The 19,691-nt window shown below is 61.5% G+C and overlaps 2 protein-coding genes across 3 annotated transcripts; one reads left to right on the top strand and one right to left on the bottom strand.

The window, feature by feature from the left end:
• The first annotated feature begins 1,984 nt into the window (after nucleotides 1-1,984).
• On the top strand, nucleotides 1,985-6,325 carry REEP6 (receptor accessory protein 6). Its single transcript, XM_040629762.1, has 5 exons — nucleotides 1,985-2,167; nucleotides 5,065-5,158; nucleotides 5,236-5,374; nucleotides 5,565-5,733; nucleotides 6,148-6,325. The coding sequence occupies exons 1-5, from the start codon at nucleotides 2,053-2,055 to the stop codon at nucleotides 6,183-6,185; spliced, it is 555 nt and encodes a 184-aa protein (XP_040485696.1). The 5' UTR covers nucleotides 1,985-2,052; the 3' UTR covers nucleotides 6,186-6,325.
• A 6,788-nt stretch (nucleotides 6,326-13,113) lies between these two features.
• Nucleotides 13,114-19,414, bottom strand: ADAMTSL5 (ADAMTS like 5). 2 transcript variants are annotated; one of them, XM_040629710.1, is made up of 13 exons: nucleotides 19,373-19,414; nucleotides 18,141-18,462; nucleotides 17,669-17,864; nucleotides 17,466-17,557; nucleotides 17,171-17,231; nucleotides 16,915-17,023; nucleotides 15,636-15,763; nucleotides 15,261-15,372; nucleotides 14,825-14,911; nucleotides 14,522-14,685; nucleotides 14,164-14,362; nucleotides 14,022-14,093; nucleotides 13,114-13,693 (listed from the first exon to the last, which is right to left on the bottom strand). In XM_040629710.1, exons 2-13 carry the CDS (start codon nucleotides 18,203-18,205, stop codon nucleotides 13,392-13,394), a joined length of 1,587 nt encoding a protein of 528 aa, XP_040485644.1. In that variant the 5' UTR covers nucleotides 18,206-18,462; nucleotides 19,373-19,414; the 3' UTR covers nucleotides 13,114-13,391. The 2 variants fall into 2 exon arrangements, with proteins under 2 accessions (XP_040485644.1, XP_040485645.1); XM_040629711.1 differs by lacking the exon at nucleotides 14,022-14,093 and having other exon boundaries at nucleotides 19,373-19,413.
• Between the last annotated feature and the right edge of the window lie 277 nt (nucleotides 19,415-19,691).

The following is a 19,691-nucleotide window of genomic DNA, read 5'->3' as shown; positions in this document are numbered from 1 at the left end:
CAGTCCATTGGCAAACCCTGGCCTCTCTCCTGCAAACCCCATCTGAAACCAGCAACTTCTGTCCCCAGTGTTCCCAGTGGGTTTCAAGTTACAAAGCCTCTTGCCTCCATGCTGATCAGCGCCCCCCCACCCCAGACCCAGACCATACCGCCATCATGACTCCTGACAGCTTGCAGACTCAGCCTCTACTCCCCAGCTTGTTATCTAAAGCCTTTTTCCTCAATCTGGCAACCCTCTGAGCATCTCATAGTCTCACCAGGTGACTTCACACAGGATTCCTACTCTGGAACCGTTGCTTCTGTCCTAAAAAGGGCCAACTCCCTTCTCTCCATTCCGGGAACTAGAATGGTATCTGCCGTCTTTATAGGGTACAAAGGAACCTTGATCTTTCAGGGTGAGCTAGAGGAGGGGAGTTGGGTGGGGGGCGACAAGAAATGCTGACAGTGGGCCAGGCCCTGAGGTGAGCGTGGCACCCATTCGTAAACCCTTGCTCTCCAGATATGGTCCTCCCGTACAGACGGGGATAGGGGAGGACCAAGTGGAAACCCAGACTCAGAGAGAGCAGGTGATTTAAGTAATAGGAAGTGGCCAAGACCCCCAGGCCAGGCTCACCTTGGGGTCTTTCTTTAGGCGCAGGCGATGGCCCCAGTGTGGGGTCAGGGACTGCTGGACCACGCCCCGGTGTCGCAGGTGGTAGTACTGCCCGTCAGGAAAGATCTGGGAACGTGGGGAAGCATCCGCAACCATGGCACCTGGCTCCGAGATGGAATCCCCCACGACAGTGGCCCACACCTCTTGCGTGCACCCTCCTCCAACCAGGTGTCCTCTAGGTCGAGGCAGGGGTGGGCTGGGGGTTCTTGATATCTTGGGTACCCCTCCCGTCTCCGGGGTCTGGGGTCGTCTAGCCCCCGACCTTCCTGTCCATTTGGGTCCTACCCACCTGCCCCAAGTTGACGAAGCCGAATTTGCGCGCCAGGCGCTCGGCCTCCTGGTAGCCCTGGGACACCCGCACGGCCCAGCTGCTGACATAGATGGGGGCCCGGGCCGAGGACCACCCCACAGGCAGGGGGCCAACGAGGGCCAGGCCCAGGGCCACGACTAGGCGCAGCCAGAGCGCAGTCCGGGCGGGCCGCATGGCGGCGGGGGCGGGGCCGGGCCGGGGCCTCCGAAAGCCCCTCCCCCTGGCCAAACCGCCGAGTAGGCCCAGGCGCCCGCCCCGCCCCCGAGGCCATAGCAACCCCTGGAAGGCTTCAACTCCCAGAGGCCCTTGCGGCTCCCCCTTGAGGAGCGCGAAGATCGGGCCGAAGTCGGGGGGGGGTTCATACGCCTGCCCCGGTCCTCCGCAGATCCAAACCCTCTGGAGCCTCAGTCTCCCCCATTTGTACAGGGACCAAATATTCCGAGCAAGAGGAGCGAGATCACGGCTGCTAGACGTGTCCCCGCCCCTTTGTGTGGCCCCGCCCACTTTCCCACACACCCCTCCCTCTTGAATCAGCCCTGCCTCCTGCCGGTCCAACCGGACTTGTTCTTCCGAGTAAGTCCCGCCTCCTGGACTTAGCTCGGTCCCATCCCCCTGCCCTGAGATTCTGTCCCTCCTCCTTTATGATCAGCCCCGCCTCTCCTCTGTTCTCGCCAATCATCTCTGGCCTTTCTCTGGGTCCTCCCACCAGCTCCGCCCCCACAACAGCTCAGCCAATAATCCCCGGCCATGACCCCGCCCCTCCAATCCGCTACGTCCTGCCCCCGCTCCGCCAATCGGCACCCACGGCCTCCGCGCCCCGCCCCCTTCCCTCGGAGTCGCGGCTGCGGCGGCCGCGGCCCGCCAGAGGGCAATGCGGCGGGGGAGACGGGGCAGGCCCCACCTCCTTTGTCCGCCCTGCCCTCCCATTGGCCGGAGCGGGGGGCAGGGGGCGGAGACCAGCTCGGGGGTGGAGACCAGCCCGGGGGCGGAGCCGGGCTGCTCGCGCCTGGGGAAGGCGGCACGCGGGCTGCGTGGCCGGTGCGCGGGGCAGCCGTCGAGCTCGGGCTGCCAGCCCCGGGCCCGCCGGTGCCATGGACGGCCTGCGCCAGCGCTTCGAGCGCCTTCTGGAACAGAGGAATTTGGCCACCGAAGCGCTAGGGGCTCTCGAAGCCAAGACAGGTGTCGACAGGCGGTACTTGGCCGCGGGTGAGCCGTCCGGGGCGCTCGGGGCTGCTGCTCCATTTCGCCGACGGGCACATTGAGACCCTGGGGCACCCGGGTCCCGGACTTGACCTTTCCGGCCGGCGCCTTCTGCGGGGTCCGGGCTCGGACGGCAGGGAGCACCCCACTGTCCAGCAGGGAGACGGAGATCCTGGGGAGGGGTCGTGGACCAGGACTTCGCGTCTGCCTGCAGCCTCTCCCCTGCCCCCGCCGTGCGATCTTGGGAGAGTGTCACCCCCTGTCTCGGCCCCTGCATTACCTCCACTCCCGTCCTCGGGTCTGGAGGCCTCGCTGCCCCTTCCCTGGTGGCCCTGGGTGACCGCCTGGGTGACCGCCAGGCTGAAGTCCGGTTCTTCCAGTTGCTCTGTATGCCCTGGGGGAGGAGAGGTCGACGGGTAGGCAGCCAGTGCCCTGGGAGTCTTGCCACACCCGCGTCCCACATGAATCCCAGCGTAGAAGCAAGTGTAGAGATCTTACCGTTTTTTTGTTTTTTGTTTTTTCGAGGGGGAATGCTCCAGGCCAGGAGGGGAAGGGTTATTCCCATCTCTCTTACCTCCATTGTTTTCCTGAGAGTACCGGCCCCTCCCCCTGCCCTCTCCCTCTCCTCCCCAATGGCTTGGCCCACTCTGTGTGAATAGTTGAGTTGGGTTGTTTGCTGTGGTGGCGTCGGAGAATTATTGGACGGGGGACCTTGGAGAGGGGGTCCAGCTACTCCTGACTGTAACCATCCCAGTAATGCCTCCTCTTCCTTTCTTCCTCAATGACCTTGGGTGGCCCCTGCCACCCTCCCAAACTGTCTAGTAAGCACTCCTTAAATGCCTTCCTTCCCTCTTTTTCCGTGTTCCAGGCCCATCAGTGCTGCCACCTCTTCCAGGAGGCCCCCTGGAATGGATCACAGGGACACTTTGTCCAGACCTGACAGGGGGCTTTGGATGAGGACAGGGGCATATATTTTGAGCACCTTCTGTGTGCAAATCCTGGGAGTCCTCTTCCCTCCCTCTTCCCCCCAGCAGGGGTATTCCCATGCCCAGCACCCAGGGAAGGTCCATATTTATTCCCCCAGGCCTCCAGTGCCCAACCATGTCAGCTCAGCCAGGAATCTGCCCCTGAGAGCAGGCCCTGACTTCTCTGCTGACTTTCCACATCCCTGGTACCCGTGGGCAGGAAATTTAGGTCATAGACCACTGGGGAGGGGCCTGCTGGGGAGGCTGGGAGTCACAGGGAGGAAACTGAGGTCTAGAGAGTCAGAGGCTTTGAGCGAGGCTGCCTCTGCCACCTGCCCTGTCCGGAGCATCCACCCCTCCCTAACCCCCCACCCCCAAGCCCCATCTGTTGCTTATCTCTGGGACTGTGCTCCCCCCCCCATGTCCAAGGTCATCCGCCCGTTGCTGAGGCTGCAGGAATAGGGATTGAGGGGAGAGGAACCCTTGGAAAGCTGTTCCTCCCCAACTTGCAATTTCCCCCTCACCCAGATATGGGAACTCTTGGGCCCCAGCTGCCCCAATTGATCAAATCCCAAGACCAGATAACAAAGGAGGCAGTGACCAGACCTCCTAGGGCCAACGGGGGAGGCTCCCCTCCCTCTCCTGACCCCAGGCCCTAGGGATAAAGACTAATGCAGGTGGAGGGAAGGGTGAGGGTGACTCTGCCCTTTGGTACACAAGTGACCTCTATCTCTGCAGATAACAGCCTGGGGGAGAGGCTGGAGACTGTAAAACGCTCCGGAAGCCCAGAGGCTCTGTGAGTGACCTTGGGCCTCACTCCCTGGGTTCCCCTGTTGTTCTGGCCATTGAATGAGCTACAGCGGGGAAGTGCAGGGACCTGCATCCAAGAAGCACTTAATAAATGCAGTATTTACCACTTCTGCTTTCAGAGTGGCTCCGCTCCTGGCTCCCCGCCTCCCCCAACAGTGTTCGCTCTGAGCCCTCATGGCTGGGAAGGTGTTTGCATGCCTACAAGGTGCTCAGTAAACGTGGAGAGAGGAGGAGTTCCCTCCGTGGAGTGGTGTTTAGCTATCACCACGGCAACCTTAGCAGACAGGGCCCTTACCACCCCACTGACAGATGGGGAAACTGAGGCTCCAAGCAGCAAGAGACTTGCTTGGTGTCGCGTGGTAGGTGGAAAAGCAGAGGGCTCTCCTGGGTCTGGGGGGGGCTCTACTGTGCTTAGCTGTCTCGCACTAAGACAAGGCTCCTCACACGGGGCCATGCTGTCCCCCTCGGGACACTGGGCAGTGTCTGGGGACATGACATGGGTGGTCGCCACCACTGGGGGTGCTCCTGGCATCGACGGAGTGGGGCCGGGGATCTGCTCAGCCCCCCAGCGCCCAGGATTGCCGCACAGATGATCCGCCCGGACTGTCTGCGGGGGTGAGGATGGAAAACTCCGTTGAGATCAAAGTTACAGATGTTGCTTTTCTCTGCTCTCTGGGAATCAAGCCTTAATGACAAAACGGCCTTTCTTTTAGGTTTTCCTCCCATCGCTTACATTCAAACGTTGGTCCCTTGTGCCCACCCCCTCCCCCAGGACCTGGAGTAAGCAGTTATAATTGCAGACGGTCACGTATTCATTCAACAAACATTTATTGGGCAGCTACTCTACCTATCAGGGCCAAGGTCTCCGCCTGCCCTTGGGGAGCTCACAGTCTGGAGGTTGGGGGGAGACCGACCGGTTCACTGGTCACAGATACACAACATGGGGCTCAGGGTTGTGGTGGGGGTCGCCCAGGTGCTGCAGGGGCAGCAGACGCATCCCGGAGGGGCCCCCGAGGCTTCTGGGGGGAGTGGTTGTTGCAGACCGTGCCTGCCAGGCCAGGAGGTGGCCTGGGGGCGCCACGGTCTGGCTGGGGGGGCGCCGTCCTGCCCACACCCTGTGTTCCACAGGAGCGGCCTCTCTGCTAAGCCTGTATCTTCTCTTCGGCTTCGGGGCGTCTCTACTGTGCAATGTAATCGGCTTTGTGTACCCAGCCTATGCTTCGTGAGTGCCTGCTGGCTGTCCGGTGGGGGGCGTATGGGGGCCCTGGGCAGCCCTTGACTCTGCCCACCTCCCCCCAGAATCAAAGCCATCGAGAGCCCAAGCAAAGACGACGACACTACGTGGCTCGTCTACTGGGTGGTGTACGGCCTGTTCGGGCTGGCCGAGTTCTTCAGCGATCTACTCCTGTCCTGGTTCCCTTTCTATTACGCGGGCAAGGTGGGTGCCCCGGGTCACACACAGGACTGGGGGTGCCCTGTCAGGGGACCCCACCCTGCTGCCTCCTGGGTGCGACGAGGAGACTCAGCCCCCTCTCTGAGGAAGTAGGCCCCTCCCAAGGGGGGTCTGCGGGGGAGGTCCGGGCTCGTGCCCGGGGGACGCGGGGTGTAACCCCCACCTGTGCCCACAGTGCGCCTTCCTGTTGTTCTGCATGGTTCCGGGACCTTGGAACGGGGCTCACATGCTGTATCATCGCGCCATTCGTCCACTGTTTCTAAAGCATCACGAGGCCGTGGACAGCATCGTGAGAGAATTCAGTGGGCGAGCTCTGGACGTGGCAGCCGGAATAACCCGGGACGGTATGTGCCCCCTGGGCGCGGGGCTGCGGGTCTGTCCCAGCCTCTGTCTGCCCATGTCCCAGCCCGCCGGCCCCTGCCCACGTTCACTCCTGCCCCCGCCCCGTTGGCTGCCCCCATCCGGCTTTGCCCCCTCACTGTCAGCCTCTCTCTCCTACGCTTTCGGGAACCAGTCCTACAGACCCTGGCCCGCGGCCGGGCTCTCGTCACCCCCTCAGCTGCCCTTGGAGCTGACCGTACGTAGCCCCCGCCCCTGGGAGGTAGGGCCTGTGCGTGTGCAACACGGTGTGTGCATAGCTAGCTGTCCCCGTGGAGGATGGGAGGATGGCCTTCGTCCCCGCTACCCTGCCCCGCTCCCTGCCTGGGGCCTGCAGGTGCGGCCAGGCCCACCTCACCCCTACGGCTGTCTCTTTGCAGCCAAAGCAAGCGTGACCCAGCTCCAGAAGGACAAGTGAAAGGCTCGCCCCGCCTCTACGCACAGCTGCCGGCTGGCGAGCTGGGCAGCACATCACAGCCCAAGGCCTCCACGGATTCCTCGGCTTACTCCCGGGTGGAGTCCTCCACCAGGCCCTCGTCCCCGAGCAAGCCGGCCCCCGGGAGCTCCTCACGCACCACCTTGGGCCAGTCCCCGCTGCGCTCCCCCGCCAGCGCCTCCCAGCTGCCTGGCAAGTCCCGGGGCCAGCCTCGGTCACGAGCCAACTCCTCCAACCAACCCCCCCAGGCTGCCAGCCCACAACATCTCCAGTCATCCGTCACCTCCTCGGGCCAACCCCAGCCAGCCCGCGAGTCCTCAGGCTCTGTGCTGCGCCCCAGCACCACCTCCAGCCAGGCCCCCCCCGTCGTGCAGTCCCCCAGTGGCTCCACCATCCCTATGCAGCCCCTCAACAAAACCTCAGATGGGCCCGAGGACCCGGCTCCCAAGGCCTCCAAGTCCAGCGGACAGCAGGAGAAGGGTTCCTCGGCGCAGCCCAACAGCAGCAGCTCGGGCACCGACCTGCCGGTCTCCTGCCCGTCCGAGTCCTCCCTGGAGTACTCCTCCGAGTCCACCACGGAGGTCACCTGCCGCTGGCCCCACCGCAGACACGAGCTCCGGTACCTGCAGCACTGCTGGCGGTTGAAGCACCTGGCCTGCTAGCGGGGACGCAATAAAGCCCACCTGGACGAGCTCCGTCTGGCCGTCTGTCCTCAGGGGTGCGGGAGGCCCTGGGCCAGGGCCTTCGTGGGCCTGGTCTCCTCTGATCAGGAGCGCATGCCGTGTGGCCCCACGCGTGTGCCCGAGGTCTCCCCATGTGGCCGAGAAGGCTCCCAAAGGAGGGTTCGAGAGCATCAGAGTATAAGTCCTTTCCTTGGGAGGGCGTCCCAGGCGACTGCAGGGGGCGGAGTGTGACATGGGGAGAGGAAGGAAGCTAAGCTTGGGTGTTGCCAAGCCCTTAGCAGCTGTGGGCGCCTGGAGCTCCATCCATGGGCACTGTGGGAGCCAGTGTCACCTGCGCACCTGAGACCTCTCCCACCCACCATCCCTGCTGGTCCCTGGGGGGGAGGGCAGTGGCCATTTGTTCCAGCTGCAGTGTGGGGGCAGGGCAGGAGGAAGCCTTCGGCAAAGGTGGGGGCTGGCGGTTGCCATCAGAACGGGTTCATGGAAGTCAGGAGGAGGGAGAAGGGTGTCACTGGCAGCCCGCAGTTGGTCTCTTTTTTGACACCAGCATGGCCCTGATCATGGAACCAGGTGGAGACCCAAGGAAGGTGCCAAGCCTGTTGCACGACAGATATAGATGCAAAGAGAGCAAACTCAATCCAACAGTATAGTCACAAAATAGAACACCCCGTATTCGAGGGCAGGTTCCTGGAAGCAGAGCCTGTGTTGGACTCTGGCAGGGGTTTGGGTGGGGAGCTGAGCAAGGAGGTGGTCTCGCCCGGGGGGCAGGACCTGGAATTCTGTCTTAAGGCCAGGTGGGTTGCCACCTGTGTCTGCCAGTCCCGAGTCTCAGCCCACCCCCAAGAGAGGCTGTACCCTGAGGCACCTCCCATCACCCAAACACAAGTCCCTAGCCGGGGTCTGCAGCCACAGCGGGGAAGGTCCCGGGCCCCGCAGTGCCCGCCACAGTCTGCCCCACCCACCCAAGGGCTGCTTCTCCAAGATTCGGGGTGATCATGACTTCTTTTTTTTTTTTTAAGATTTTATTTATTTGACGGAGAGAGAGACAGCCAGCGAGAGAGGGAACACAGCAGGGGAGTGGGAGAGGAAGAAGCAGGCTCCCAGAGGAGGAGCCTGATGTGGGGCTCGATCCCAGAACACTGGGATCACGCCCTGAGCCAAAGGCAGACACTTAACCACTGAGCCACCCAGGCGCCCCACGACTTCTTTGTTTTTAAGATTTATTTGTTTGAGAGAGAGAAAGATGGAGCATGAGCAGGGGGAGGGACAGAGGGAGAGGGAGAGAATCTCAAGCAGATTCTCCTCCGAGCACGACCCTGAGATCCGGAGCGGGGCACTTAACCGACCGAGCCCCCCAGGCGCCCCGATCACAACTTCAGGTGGAAACACAAGGGGAGCGTCAGCACGAGGCTGACAAGGCTATAACTCCGGGGTTCGCAACCCGGGGAATCGCGTGCCGGGGACGTTACACGATGTTTGGAGACACTGCCGGTGTCTGTGCCGCGTCCCACGGTCCACTGACACGTCATCCCTGTCCCCGCCTGAGCAGGCCCAGCTTGTCTGCAGCTGGTGGTGGCCCCATTCATCCAAGACAGGTCCCCCGAAGGAGGCAGCCCTGAGCAGCCGGTGTCCTCATCCTTGAGAACGCCGGGGAGGGAGGAAGGAGCACTGAGAGCCGCTGGAGAGCCACTGGGCCAATTCATCCATCTGCTCATTCAGCGTATACTGAGCACCCACTGTATGCCAGGTCCTGTTGAGCAGTCGAGGGTGCAGTAACGGCCCAGGGAGATAGAAATCTCTGCTCCTGAGGATTTGGCGAGGTGACAACAGCGTGATAAATATATATGTCGGAGGGACGTGGGCGTTGTGGGGGTGGCAATGTCAGGCGCAGTCGGAGACCTGTCTACAGAAGTGATTTTGAGTAGAGGCATGAAGGACATAGGAAAGTCAGGTCAGAGCGCCTGGGTCTCCTGAAAGCCAGGCAAACGTGGTCTGCGCAGAGAGAAAAGCACATGCAAAGTCCTAGGGCAGGACTGTGCCTGGCCGGTTAGAGGACGAGCGCGGTGGCCAGTGTGGCCAGAGCTGACAGTGAAGGGGAGAGAGGACGTGAGGGGGTGAGGCTGACCTCACAGATCCCTGGAAGGTGTGGTGAGGACTTTGCCTTTGGGGACACAGGCTTTGCTGGGAGCGAGGGAAGGACCGAGCGTAATCATTAATGAGCCCCCCCACCCCGCCCTGCTGAGAAGTCCACATGGGTGTGGCGGACAGAGATCTGGGAATCTGCTTATCGCTGGCCCAGTTGTTTGAAGACTGTGGTGTGGCCATAGTCCGGGGTCGGAGAGGAGACACCAGCCTCGCTCTGCACCTGGCACTGACCCCCACCATCAGGGGGCAGCAAAATGGGCTCTAGCTGTGTCCCTTCAAAGATCTTCTCCAAACTGCCAGGGCTCAACTCACCAGGGGGCACAGGTGGGAGGACACACCTGTCATACCTGGTGGAAACAATGACCTCTAGCCCCTCAGACCTGTTTTGTTTTGTTTTTTTAAGATTTTATTTATTTGACAGAGAGAGACACAGCCAGCGAGAGAGGGAACACAGGCAGGGGAAGTGGGAGAGGAAGAAACAGGCTCCCAGCGGAGCAGGGAGCCCGATGCAGGGCTCCATCTCAGGACCTGAGATCATGACCTGAGCCGAAGGCAGACGCTTAAGGACTGAGCCACCCAGACGCCCCTGCTTTGTTTTTAATGTAAACACAAGGAAAAGTGTAACCAGCAACTCAGAGCTAGTGACGCAACTCGGCTGTCCCCTCCCAGTCACTGCCACCCCAGGAGTGGCCCCATCCTGACTCCATTGACTTTGTCCGTGTGTATCACGTAGTCTCGGCTGTGCAGTGTCCTGCCCTTGCCTGCGGGACTCGGAACGGCGGCTGTCAGACTCACCGCCCTGCTGCAGCGGTGACCCGTACTTCAGTTTTGGGAGGGGTGGACAGTATTTCATTGAGTGTATATACACCATCCCGCTGTCGGGTTCCAGTGTGTGGTTATTGTGACAAAAGCTGCTAGGAACATTCTAGAACTGGCCTTGGTAAGCAGAGCTCGTTTCCTTGGGCACACGGCTGTGGGAGATTGCAGGGTGAGCGTTTGAGTGTCCTGGGGAGGCTGACGCAAATGACCACGCACGGGAGGATTAAGACTACAGGGATTTATTCTCCCACGTTTTGGAGGCCAGAAACCGGATGTCAGGGAGGAAGGTCCTTTCCACCTGCTCCGCTCCGGGCACCCTCGGGCTTGCGTTCATGTCCCTCCACTGTTGCCTCCACAGCCACGTGGCTGTCTCCTGGGTCTGTCTTGTGAGGACACCTGTCTCTGAGTTTAGGGCCCACCTGGATAATCCAGGATCATCTCATGTTGAGACTCCTAACTGCATCTGTAAAGACCTTTTTCCAAAGAAGGTCCCATTCACTGGTTCTGGAGATTAGGATTTGGACACGTGTTCAGCCCGCCCCCACGAGGACCCCTTCAGCTGGAGCGGACACAGCCTAGCTGTACTTCCACGGCGGCCACGTCAATACCCTGCATGGCCTGCGTGTAACCCCAGGGGGCTGTGGGACAGCCCGGGGCTCTTAGCAGCTTTTGGGGACAAGTCCTAGTTCAGGGTCAGAAGGAGGGGAGAGCAGGCCCTGGGCAGGCAGTCGGGGGGTGCTGGCTGCAGAGAATTAAAAATAGTAAGAAAAGCATGGGAGCCCCAGAGCCAGCCTCCTGCAATGTCGTGGGGAGAACCTCTCAGGGGACCAATGCCCCCCCCCCCCGGACACAACTGCTGCAGTTACCATCCCGTCACTAACAGGACATGCTTCTAACTTGCCTGATTTTGTTCTTTCTCCTCTACTATGGGAAGTCAGTTCAGAGGAATCACAGCTGTGACCCACCAGGCCTCGGCCAAGGGAGCTGGCCGCAGGCAGATGTTCCTGACGTCCCCACTGTGCCCCTCTGGGCGACGTTTTCCCCTCTAACCCGAACGGGCATCGCATATTCCCGTGGGGACACGGTAACTAATAACTGAGAGCCAGCGATCGTAGAGAGGAAGACGCGGAGCTCGGCCGCCCGCTCCTGTCACTCTATGGGACCACCCGTGGTTTTAATCCCTGTGCCGGACCTGAACGTTTTTAGAATTGCAACGTCTTTTCTTTTAATTGTTCAAGTGTTTGTTTAAAAGCTAAAGAGCAAATCCCGAATCGAGGGCGTGTCCGCCGTGATTGTGTGATTGTGACGTGATCTTCCCTGGAAACAATGTTGCTGTGCAGGGGAGGGGGCAGTGAAGACATGGGAGCCCTGCTCCTGGGGCCAGAGTGCACCCCGCACTGGCCTCTCCTCGCTGGCTGGGAGCTCATGGCAGGGCTGCCCCACGGACCCCCGCTCCCCTACATACCCCACACGACAGCAGTGAGGCAGGGGGGCAACCACGGGGTAGGGCTGGGAGGTGCTGGCAGGACGGACAGGCATAAAGGGGCCCTGGGCCTGGCTGCTGTGTAAGGAGGCTGGCGTGTGGGAGGAGGTGTTCCTGAGGAGGGCAAGCACCCAGGGGAGAAGTGGGAGCCAGTGGGGGGCGCCAGCATGGGACCCTTGGGGGCTGCAGGCGATTCCAAGTGCCTTGAATCCCTTGCTTTCCCGTCCTGCCACCAGGGGGCGCCCAGGACCCACGCCTCCTCCAGAACTGCGCCCCGCTTTCAGCGGAGGGACCGGAGGGATGCCCACCGCCAGCACTTGTTGCAGCAGACAGGGCCAGGCCTGGACGGAGAGGCTGCTGGCCGGGGGACCGGGGAGGAGTCCGAGGAACGTGGTTCCCATGCTCAGAGCTGCGAGGGGCTAAAAGGGTACCTGCAGATGGGGAAACTGAGGCCCAGAGAGGGGCAGGGTCTGCCTGCAGGTCACCTGCAAGGTCAGGCGCTGAACCTGACACCTCAGTTGAGGTGAGTTGAGCATCCCTTGTCCCAGAGAAAAACACAAGCACGGTTAGTACAGAGTTCAGACTGTCCCGAGTGACAGGCATCAGCCATCCCACCCAGGGAAGGAAGGTTAAAGGGAGGCCCTTCCAGAGTGACCCAAGGAGGTTTGCTGAATGACAGCCCCCAGGTACCCCCAATTCACACATGACCGAGGTCCGTCCTTCCTGGTTTCAGAAGAATAGATGAGTAGAAGATCTCCAGGACACAGGGTAGGGGACAGGCTGAGAGCTGTGGCCCCCCCCTCTAGTGGCCCTGGATGGCATGCCAGGAAAGTGTGGCCCCCAAGGGGGCATGGGGCCGGTGCACTGGACCAGGAGAAGGAGGAGGGCCGGGGTGCACACACTGCGACAGCAGGATCGTGGGTCTGACTACCAGCACATCCTGGGAGCTCTGCGGACAAGTATGCTTAACTGGGGTGCCCTTGTTTTTAAATTGTGCTTGTAAAATTTAAATAGGAATAAACAGGGGCGCCTGGGTGGCACAGTCATTAAGCGTCTGCCTTTGGCTCAGGGCGTGTTCCCGGCGTTCTGGGATGGAGCCCCACATCGGGCTCCTCCGCTATGAGCCTGCTTCTCCCTCTCCCACTCCCCCTGCTTGTGTTCCCTCTCTCGCTGGCTGTCTCTGTCAAACAAATAAATAAAATCTTTTTTAAAAAATAGGAATAAACAAGAGATGGATAGCAGTGTTGCCTGAAAGAAAGCCGGCCAGGGGCGCCCAGCTGGCTCAGTCAGTGGAGCATGCGACTCTTGATATCCGGGTCGTGGGTTTGGACGTTGGGTGTAGAGGTTACTTAAAAAAATAAAAGCTTTAAGAAAGAAATTAAGAAATAAGAAAGAAAGAAAGAAAGAAAGAAAGAAAGAAAGAAAGAAAGAAAGAAAGAAAGAAACCCAGCCAAAATTGCTGAGGCTCTCAAGATTATCTCCGGACTCACTGGTAGCCAGGGCGAGAGGGGAAGTGAGTACATTACAGGATCGGGTTAGGTGTGTCTTCTGGGGAGCATCCCTGTTTGTTAGGGCATTTTTGAATACATGCAGCCTATGTGTGTCCATGAGAAGAGACAGCATAGGGTGTCAGGTGGTTAAATAGCAGTGAGCTTCCTGGTAGCAAGGGCAAGAGGGAAACTGATTCATTACAATGTCTTCCTTTGGGCCTTGCTTGTTTATGACGGCGTTCTAGGAAAGTGAGTGTGAGGCAAAGGGAGTAAAAACAGACACAAAGTTCCGAAGTGTAAAACATCTATGAGTTTCCTGTCAGCCAGAGTGAGAGAGGAAATGAGTTCAAGTCTGTTCAGTGTGTCCTCACCAGTGGCTCCTGCTGATGACAGTGGATCTGACCATGGGCAGGGCTGTCTAAGCATGTGTGACAGGAAGTCACAGAGCCGTGGGCGGGAGATAGTTCTAAGCTCGCCGGAAGCCAGGGCAAGAGGGGAAATATGTTGAGTCGGAGCCTGGTCCGGCATGTCTTTCTTGCTGCACGTGGCAGGGGCCTTGTCGAGGGGCTCAGACGGGGCAATGGCGGGCGGCCAGGCGCACGCGGCTGTCCTCAGCGGGGCTCCAGGTCCGGGCATAGCCCGTGCGGGGCAGCACGAGTCGGTCCCGAGTGCCGTCCGGGCTGATGCGGCGATGGGCAGCCAGCAGGTACTCGTGGTGGAGGTCCAGCCGGGGGCAGGGGCAGCGACCCAGTGCCCACACGTACTCGAGAGCCCGCAGCGGCGAGCGGTTCTTGTAGATGAGCTGCACGTGAACCTCGTAGCGCGTCTCCTGGGCCTGGTGCAGGCGGCTCAGCACGCGGGCCCTGAACACTGCGGGCAGGACCGTGTGCAGGCTGGCTGGACGCTCCACCCGGGCCCCCATCCACACGCATCCCATTGCCAGAGAAAGGAACCGGGGTCAGATGGGGCACTGGGGGTCCCTGGGGACTGTGGCGGGGGGGAGGGGCTGGGGTCAGGTGAGGTCAGGGATCAATTAGAGGTCAAAGGTCAGGTTAGGGCAAAGGGTCAGAAGGAGTGAAGTTGGAGTCAGGTCAAGGAGTAAAAGGTAAAGTCAGATCGCAGTCAAAAGTCAGCAGGACTGGGGTCAAGTTCAGGTCCGTTAGGAGCCAGGTAAGGGCTGGGGTTAGGGGTCTCTCACCAAAGTCGCTCCCGCAATAGTGGAGCAGGCGGTGGGCTCGACCTCGAGTGTCGGGGCAGGGTGTGCAGGGGTCTGCGGGGGCCGAACAGTCAGGGGCACAGTCCTCCCCTCCCTGCTCCCACCCTGGCCGTGCCCGCCTCACCTGGGGTGGGGGTCGGGATCCGTGGGACAATGGTAGCCGGGGCTGCGGGGAGTTCAGGGGGCTGCGGTTCCACCTCCCGCGGCTGCTGCTGCCGCAGGGACCAGCCCAGGGCCTGCGCCTGCGTCTGGAAGGGGCCGTAGCGTTCCCGAGGGAGCCAGAACTCGAACTCGATGCCGGGGTTGGGCTCCTGGAGGAGGACCTGGAGGGGTGTCATACCTAGGGAGTCGCACCTGGACCTCATGGCCTGGCTTCCTCTCTCTGACCCCTGCCTCCCGCCCCTTCCTGTAACCCAACCATCTCCTCCATCTCCCACCCCCGCCTCACTGCCCAGCCGCCCCCCGCAGAGGCCGGCCCGCACCTGCAGGAGCAGGTCTTGGGACGTGGGCCCAGCCGCGCTCAGCATCTCCTCTGGCCCTGCAGCGCGGGTGTAGACCACACGGGTGCCCGCCGCCTCGTAGGTCCCAGGTGGGCTGCCCGCCCAGTTCCCGTTGAGCACATAGCGCCCGTCGCCCCCTACCAGCGCTGCAAGGGAAAGGTCAGCCCGGGCTCCCGAAACGCCCGTCCCTGCTCCCAACCCCGGCGTCCTCCTCCCCCGGCCTCAGGCTCCCCGGCTGCTCCCAGGCGGCCAGCAGGGCGCCTCCCCTCTCTGACCCCGCGATACCCAGGTGGTTGCGGCTCCGGTGGGCTACACGGATGTGTCTGGCACCCTCGGGGATCACGGTCACGTTCCAGTACCCAGCGAAGGCACCTGGGCAGGAGGAAAGGAGGGTTGTTGGGGCGCAGGTGGGAGGGTATTTGAGGGACGATTTAAGGATTAAATGAGATACTGCGGTAAGGAGGTACCAGGGGGTCCTGGTAACCCCCAAACGATCGGTTAACTTTTGGAGTCAGGATTATTCTCGTTTAAGAGCAGCAGGGGAAGAGTTAGAACCCCATCTGCTCCGGGAAGGGCGGGACCATTTGGCAATAACCAATCAGAATGAAGAGGTGGAGGGGGCGGGCCACAGCCTGTCCAATCAGCTCGGGACTTCGCTTCCGGCCCGAGGCTCGTTAAAGGGCCACTCTGGGCCAGCCCGCAGGGCGGCGAGGGAGCTCACCGGAGTCTCGGAACACGCGCTGCACCAAAAGGCACGACTCGTTGGCGCCGCCGCAGCGGCCGCAGTGGTCTTCGCGGGCGTCCGAGCCCAGCAACCCGTCACAGCCGGCGCTCTACAGGGGCAGGGAGGACCGGCGCGGCTTCACCGACAGCTCCCGGCCCCGGACCGCGCTGGGGGCGGGGCCCACGAGTAAAGGGGCGGGCTCTGGAGGGAAGAGGCTGCGGGGGAGCCTAGTGGTGGGCGGGACGGGGAGGGGACGGGGCGGTGGGGCGGGGCTTAGGGAAGGGGCGGGACCTGGGACTGAAACGGATGGGGTCTGAGGTTAGGGCCCGGCTGTGAGAAGGCTGGGGCTTTGCGGGCCCCGCGAGGCCTTACGAGGCAGCGGCCAGCCACGCAGAGCCCCTGGGTCCCCGGGCTGCAGGGGGTGCCGTCCAGGACGCGGCCGAAGCTGTGGTAGAAGGCGTGCCCCTCGGCCAGGCAGTTGAGGTCGCACTGGTTGGGCGCTGAGGGAGGGAGGAATTGTGCGGCCAGTGGAGTCCCTCCGTCGGAGTTCCAGCCCCCTCCCCCTAGGCAGATGAGGCCCAGAGACTCAGCCAAAGCCGCACATGGAGGCTGAGGCAGAGCCAGGACTGGAACCTAAGCCTTCTGCCTCTGAGAACTCCGGGACCGTCCCAGGCAAGGCTCCTGGGCCTGCGTGCACGCATGCTCACATGCATTCATTCGTTCAGGTTAAGCTCCCACGTTAGGGGGTCCCTACACGTTCTCCATTGCTAACATCCTTACCCATTCTTCATTCATTCTTTAGTTCCAAGAACACTCACAGAGCACCTACTACTTTCCCAACACCGTTCCAGGCTCTGGGGTACAGCCGTGGGCAGAAGTCACTCAGCACCTGGGCCCTGCACCCAGCATGTGCCCAATAAAAAGCGTTCAGTGCTGACCGAATTCTGCGTAGCCCGGGTGTGTCACTGATCCTCCCCAGGACTCAGTTTCCCCCTCTGCCTGGCAGTGGGGCAGAATGGGCAGTCCGATCACAGGAACAAGCCCACACAGCCCTGACCCCTGCCCCTCCTGGCTCCCAGCCCCCTGAGCCTGGCTGGCAGACCCCGCCTGGAACAGAGCCCAAACTGGCCTTGGCAGGCCTCTGTGGGGGTGGGATCATGGCAAATCTCCTCTAATTCTTGGAGGAAAAAACCCCAAGCCCCCCCCCCAAACCCAATGAGGTTGATGGATGGAACGCTCTCCGTATCTGTATCTGCTCCCACTATGGTGTCTAAAGCTGCCCGTTTCCTTAAATCTGGAGGCGCGCTGCCCCGGGCACACGGTTATGTAACTTGCTGCCTTTGGCTAAATGTGGCAACATTTCCTGCTACGGGGATAAGTTTGAGAACTCTCGGTCTCTGGATACAGCTCCAAGAAAATTCTCAGTCTGGTGTTCAACCCTGAGCAGGACAGACCCTGCCTCCCTCTGCTCCTGCTGCACAGGTCACATTGCTTTTCTCCCCCGTCACTTCAACTCCTTTATAACCTTCGAAGCCCCAGTGCTAATGTTCTCTTCTGCTTGTGGTCCTTCAGTCCTCTTGCTTTCTTAGCAGCCACTCCTCCCTGCCAGCTCTCCTGCCTCTTCTGGACCAGCAGGAGGGAAGCTACTCACCACCATAGAAGGGTACCCACTGGTAAGTCTTCTGGGTGCCCAGGACAGGGCGGCCATTGTAGAGGGCACACTGGAGGTCTCGGAAGGGAATGGCCCCCAGGGGACAGTCCTGAGGACAAAGATAGGTCCGAGGCTGGGAGAGCCCCAGGGGAGCCTGGAGAACCTGGCAGGGTGGCAAGTGTATCTGGGGCCCTGAGCCAGGAAACAGAAGGTCTTCAAGGCCCAGCCAAGGCTCTGGGAGGCAGACAGAACTTACCGGCAAATGGCAGAGGCGGTACTCGTGGGAGTCTCCCCAGCACGGCTCTTCCCCAGGAAACCTAGGAGCAAGATGGCCAGAGTGTGGTCAGGACCCCCAGTAACCTTTCCAGAGCTGGCGTGCCCCCTTTGGCCTGGCCAACCCCACCCACATTCCAGTTGGATCAGTGGGATTAAAAGGCACAGCATGTGTGGGCAGGCTGAGGGTGCGGCCAGGAGTGGGGCGGGCTGGCAGGAGAGCAGGGGCAGACACCCCCCTCCCACCCCACCCCGCCAAACCCCAGCCTTGTGCTCACCAGACACAGCGCCTGCTGCGCACGGACAGACCCCGCCCACAAGAGCTGGAACAGCGACTCCACGAACCCCACGGCGTCCACTCACCTGGACCCTACTTGGGGAGAGAGAGGCACCATCAGCATGGAGAGGAGCCTGGTGGCCCCCAGACTGCTGGCCCGGTCCCCCAAGTCCACTGGCTCCCTGGACTCATGTGCCCCCTTACCTGAGCACTGCCCCCTAAACCACAGCTCAGGAGGGTCCACAGCAGAAGAAGGTTCTGGAGGGGGCGGAGCGTGGGGGAGCAGCGAGGACGCTGCAGTGGGGGCACCAGGAGGCCAGGGTCTGAACCCCAGCTCTGTCCCAACTGGCTGTGTGATTTGGGGCAGTAATTTAACCTCTCTGGACCTCTGTTCTTGTCTCTGAAAAGTGGGGTTATAACAGAGCCCCTGTTACAGGAAAGTTTCAGGGGTCCATCAGATCAGGTAAGAAAGACAGGTGGTACAGAGCCTGGGAGTGGAGAGGGCGAGCTCAAAGAATTATCTGCTTTTGTTATTACTGACTGTGTGTTGTCTTATAATGTACCCAGTAGGTGCTAAATCTGTGTCTGATTATGGAAGGAATCATTCCAGGATAGTGCGTAGGTGTCTCCAGGGTCGGGGCCCCATCACCGCTCACCCCACCATCATTGTTTCTACCTTCCTGTGTGGCCAAGGGCCAGCCACTCCACTTCCCTGGGCCTCAGTTTCCCCATCTGTGCCATGGGGACCAGCTGGACTCAGTCCAGGGCTCTAGGAGGGACTCGGCAGAAGGTGCGGCTGGTGGGGGCTGGGTCAGGGACCGAATCCCTGGCAGAAGCCCCCTGTTTGCACCTGGGCCTCCAGGGCCACCTCAGCTCCCAGACCCTGGCAGCAGGGAGCCCCTGGAGTGAGGGATGACAAGGGGGGGGTGACCTGGCCCCAGTCCAGTTGCCAACTCGTGACCTCATGTGCAGAGGGTGTGGGTCCCACCAAGGGCAGCCTGCAGAGGGAAAGGGGCCACTGATGAGGGTGATGCAGGAAAGAGGGAGGCATCTGGGGGTGAGTGGACGGGGGGGGGGGGGCAGACTTTGCCTCCCTGGGCCTCAGTTCCCCCATCTGTAAGGGGAAGGAGGAAGTCACTTGCTATCCACACCCTCCTCCTGACCGTGGCATTGCCAGAGAAAGGGGGAGGGAAGTAGCCACCTGTGAGTCCTTTCTCAGGCCACGGCCAGGCTGACTGCTGGTCAACAGAGCCCAAAGGACGCAGAGGACAAGCTGGAGGTCTCCAGCCCCGAGATCCTGGGCACTGGTCCTGTACCAGTGGACCCTCTGGGCCCTCTTGAGCCCCCGTTTCCCTGGTCCTCAGGCCCTGGCTCTGACATTCGATCTGGGGCATCAGGGCTGGGGCCCATGGTGGCTCCAGGTGCTGAGAACCTTGGGGACCACTGGGCAGGTCCCCTTCCCTGCCCAGAGCCGTGTAGCTAGCTGTGTCTCTGCCTCTCTCTGAACCCAGAGCCCCGGCTGGCCTGGGAAGAAGTTGGTTGGAGAGCTGAGATGGGGGAGAGGGCTTGGCCTTCTGACACCCCCTCTCCGGCCACACAAACTCAGCACTCACTTGAGGGGTGGGAGTCTAGGTGGTGGGAACTGAGGGCCTAGAAGCACCATCTTTCTCCTCCCCAGAGACCCTCCCGGAGGAGCAAGACACACTTCATTGTGGCTGCACTCCTGACTCCCAGGTGTGATCCCCGGGCAAGCCACGCCTCTTAGGCCTCAGTTTCCCCAGGAGGAAGTGGGGATGAGCTTTCTCCCACCCTGGGGGCTGCTGCCTGGCCCGCCCCTAGCCGGACCGGGCCCTGGGACGGGGAGGAGACGCCGGCCGGGATAGTGGGAGGATAGGAAGAGGGACTTACCGGCGACGTAGAGCCCAGGCGGCACGTCCTGGCTCCCCGGGCGGCCCCAGGACGAGCGGAAGCGGCGGGGCCCGCGGGGAGGGGCTGGGGGAGCCAGGGGCAGCCCCTCCCACCCGGCCTCCCGGGGCGCGCCCAGGCCGGGGTCCGCAGGGGCGGCAGCCCCGTGCGCCCTCGCGCGGCCGTTGCGCGCCTCCGCGCGGATCTACGGCAGGGGACTGCCCCGCGCGGGACCCGGTCCCGCGGAGCAGCGGCCTGCTGTAACAGCGTCCGTATCCCGGTGACCTTGGAAAGCCCAGGGCGGAGGAGCCGTGCGGGAACT

This window comes from Ursus maritimus, unplaced genomic scaffold (genome assembly GCF_017311325.1).
Source record: "Ursus maritimus isolate PB19 unplaced genomic scaffold, ASM1731132v1 scaffold_14, whole genome shotgun sequence".
Classification (NCBI taxonomy): domain Eukaryota; kingdom Metazoa; phylum Chordata; class Mammalia; order Carnivora; family Ursidae; genus Ursus; species Ursus maritimus.
This window is presented reverse-complemented; position numbering and strand designations above follow the sequence as displayed.

Excerpts from the sequence above, each read along its gene's own strand:
- ADAMTSL5 (XM_040629710.1), bottom strand. The coding sequence starts at position 18,205 with ATGGCACAGATGGGGAAACTGAGGCCCAGGGAAGTGGAGTGGCTGGCC. Across the intron at positions 14,686-14,824 it reads CCGGAGCCGCAACCACCTGG|CGCTGGTAGGGGGCGACGGG; the intron begins GTATCGCGGGGT and ends TTTCCCTTGCAG. Across the intron at positions 14,094-14,163 it reads GATCCCGACCCCCACCCCAG|ACCCCTGCACACCCTGCCCC; the intron begins GTGAGGCGGGCA and ends CGGCCCCCGCAG.
- REEP6 (XM_040629762.1), top strand. The coding sequence starts at position 2,053 with ATGGACGGCCTGCGCCAGCGCTTCGAGCGCCTTCTGGAACAGAGGAAT. Across the intron at positions 5,159-5,235 it reads GTGTACCCAGCCTATGCTTC|AATCAAAGCCATCGAGAGCC; the intron begins GTGAGTGCCTGC and ends ACCTCCCCCCAG. Across the intron at positions 5,734-6,147 it reads AGCCGGAATAACCCGGGACG|CCAAAGCAAGCGTGACCCAG; the intron begins GTATGTGCCCCC and ends GTCTCTTTGCAG.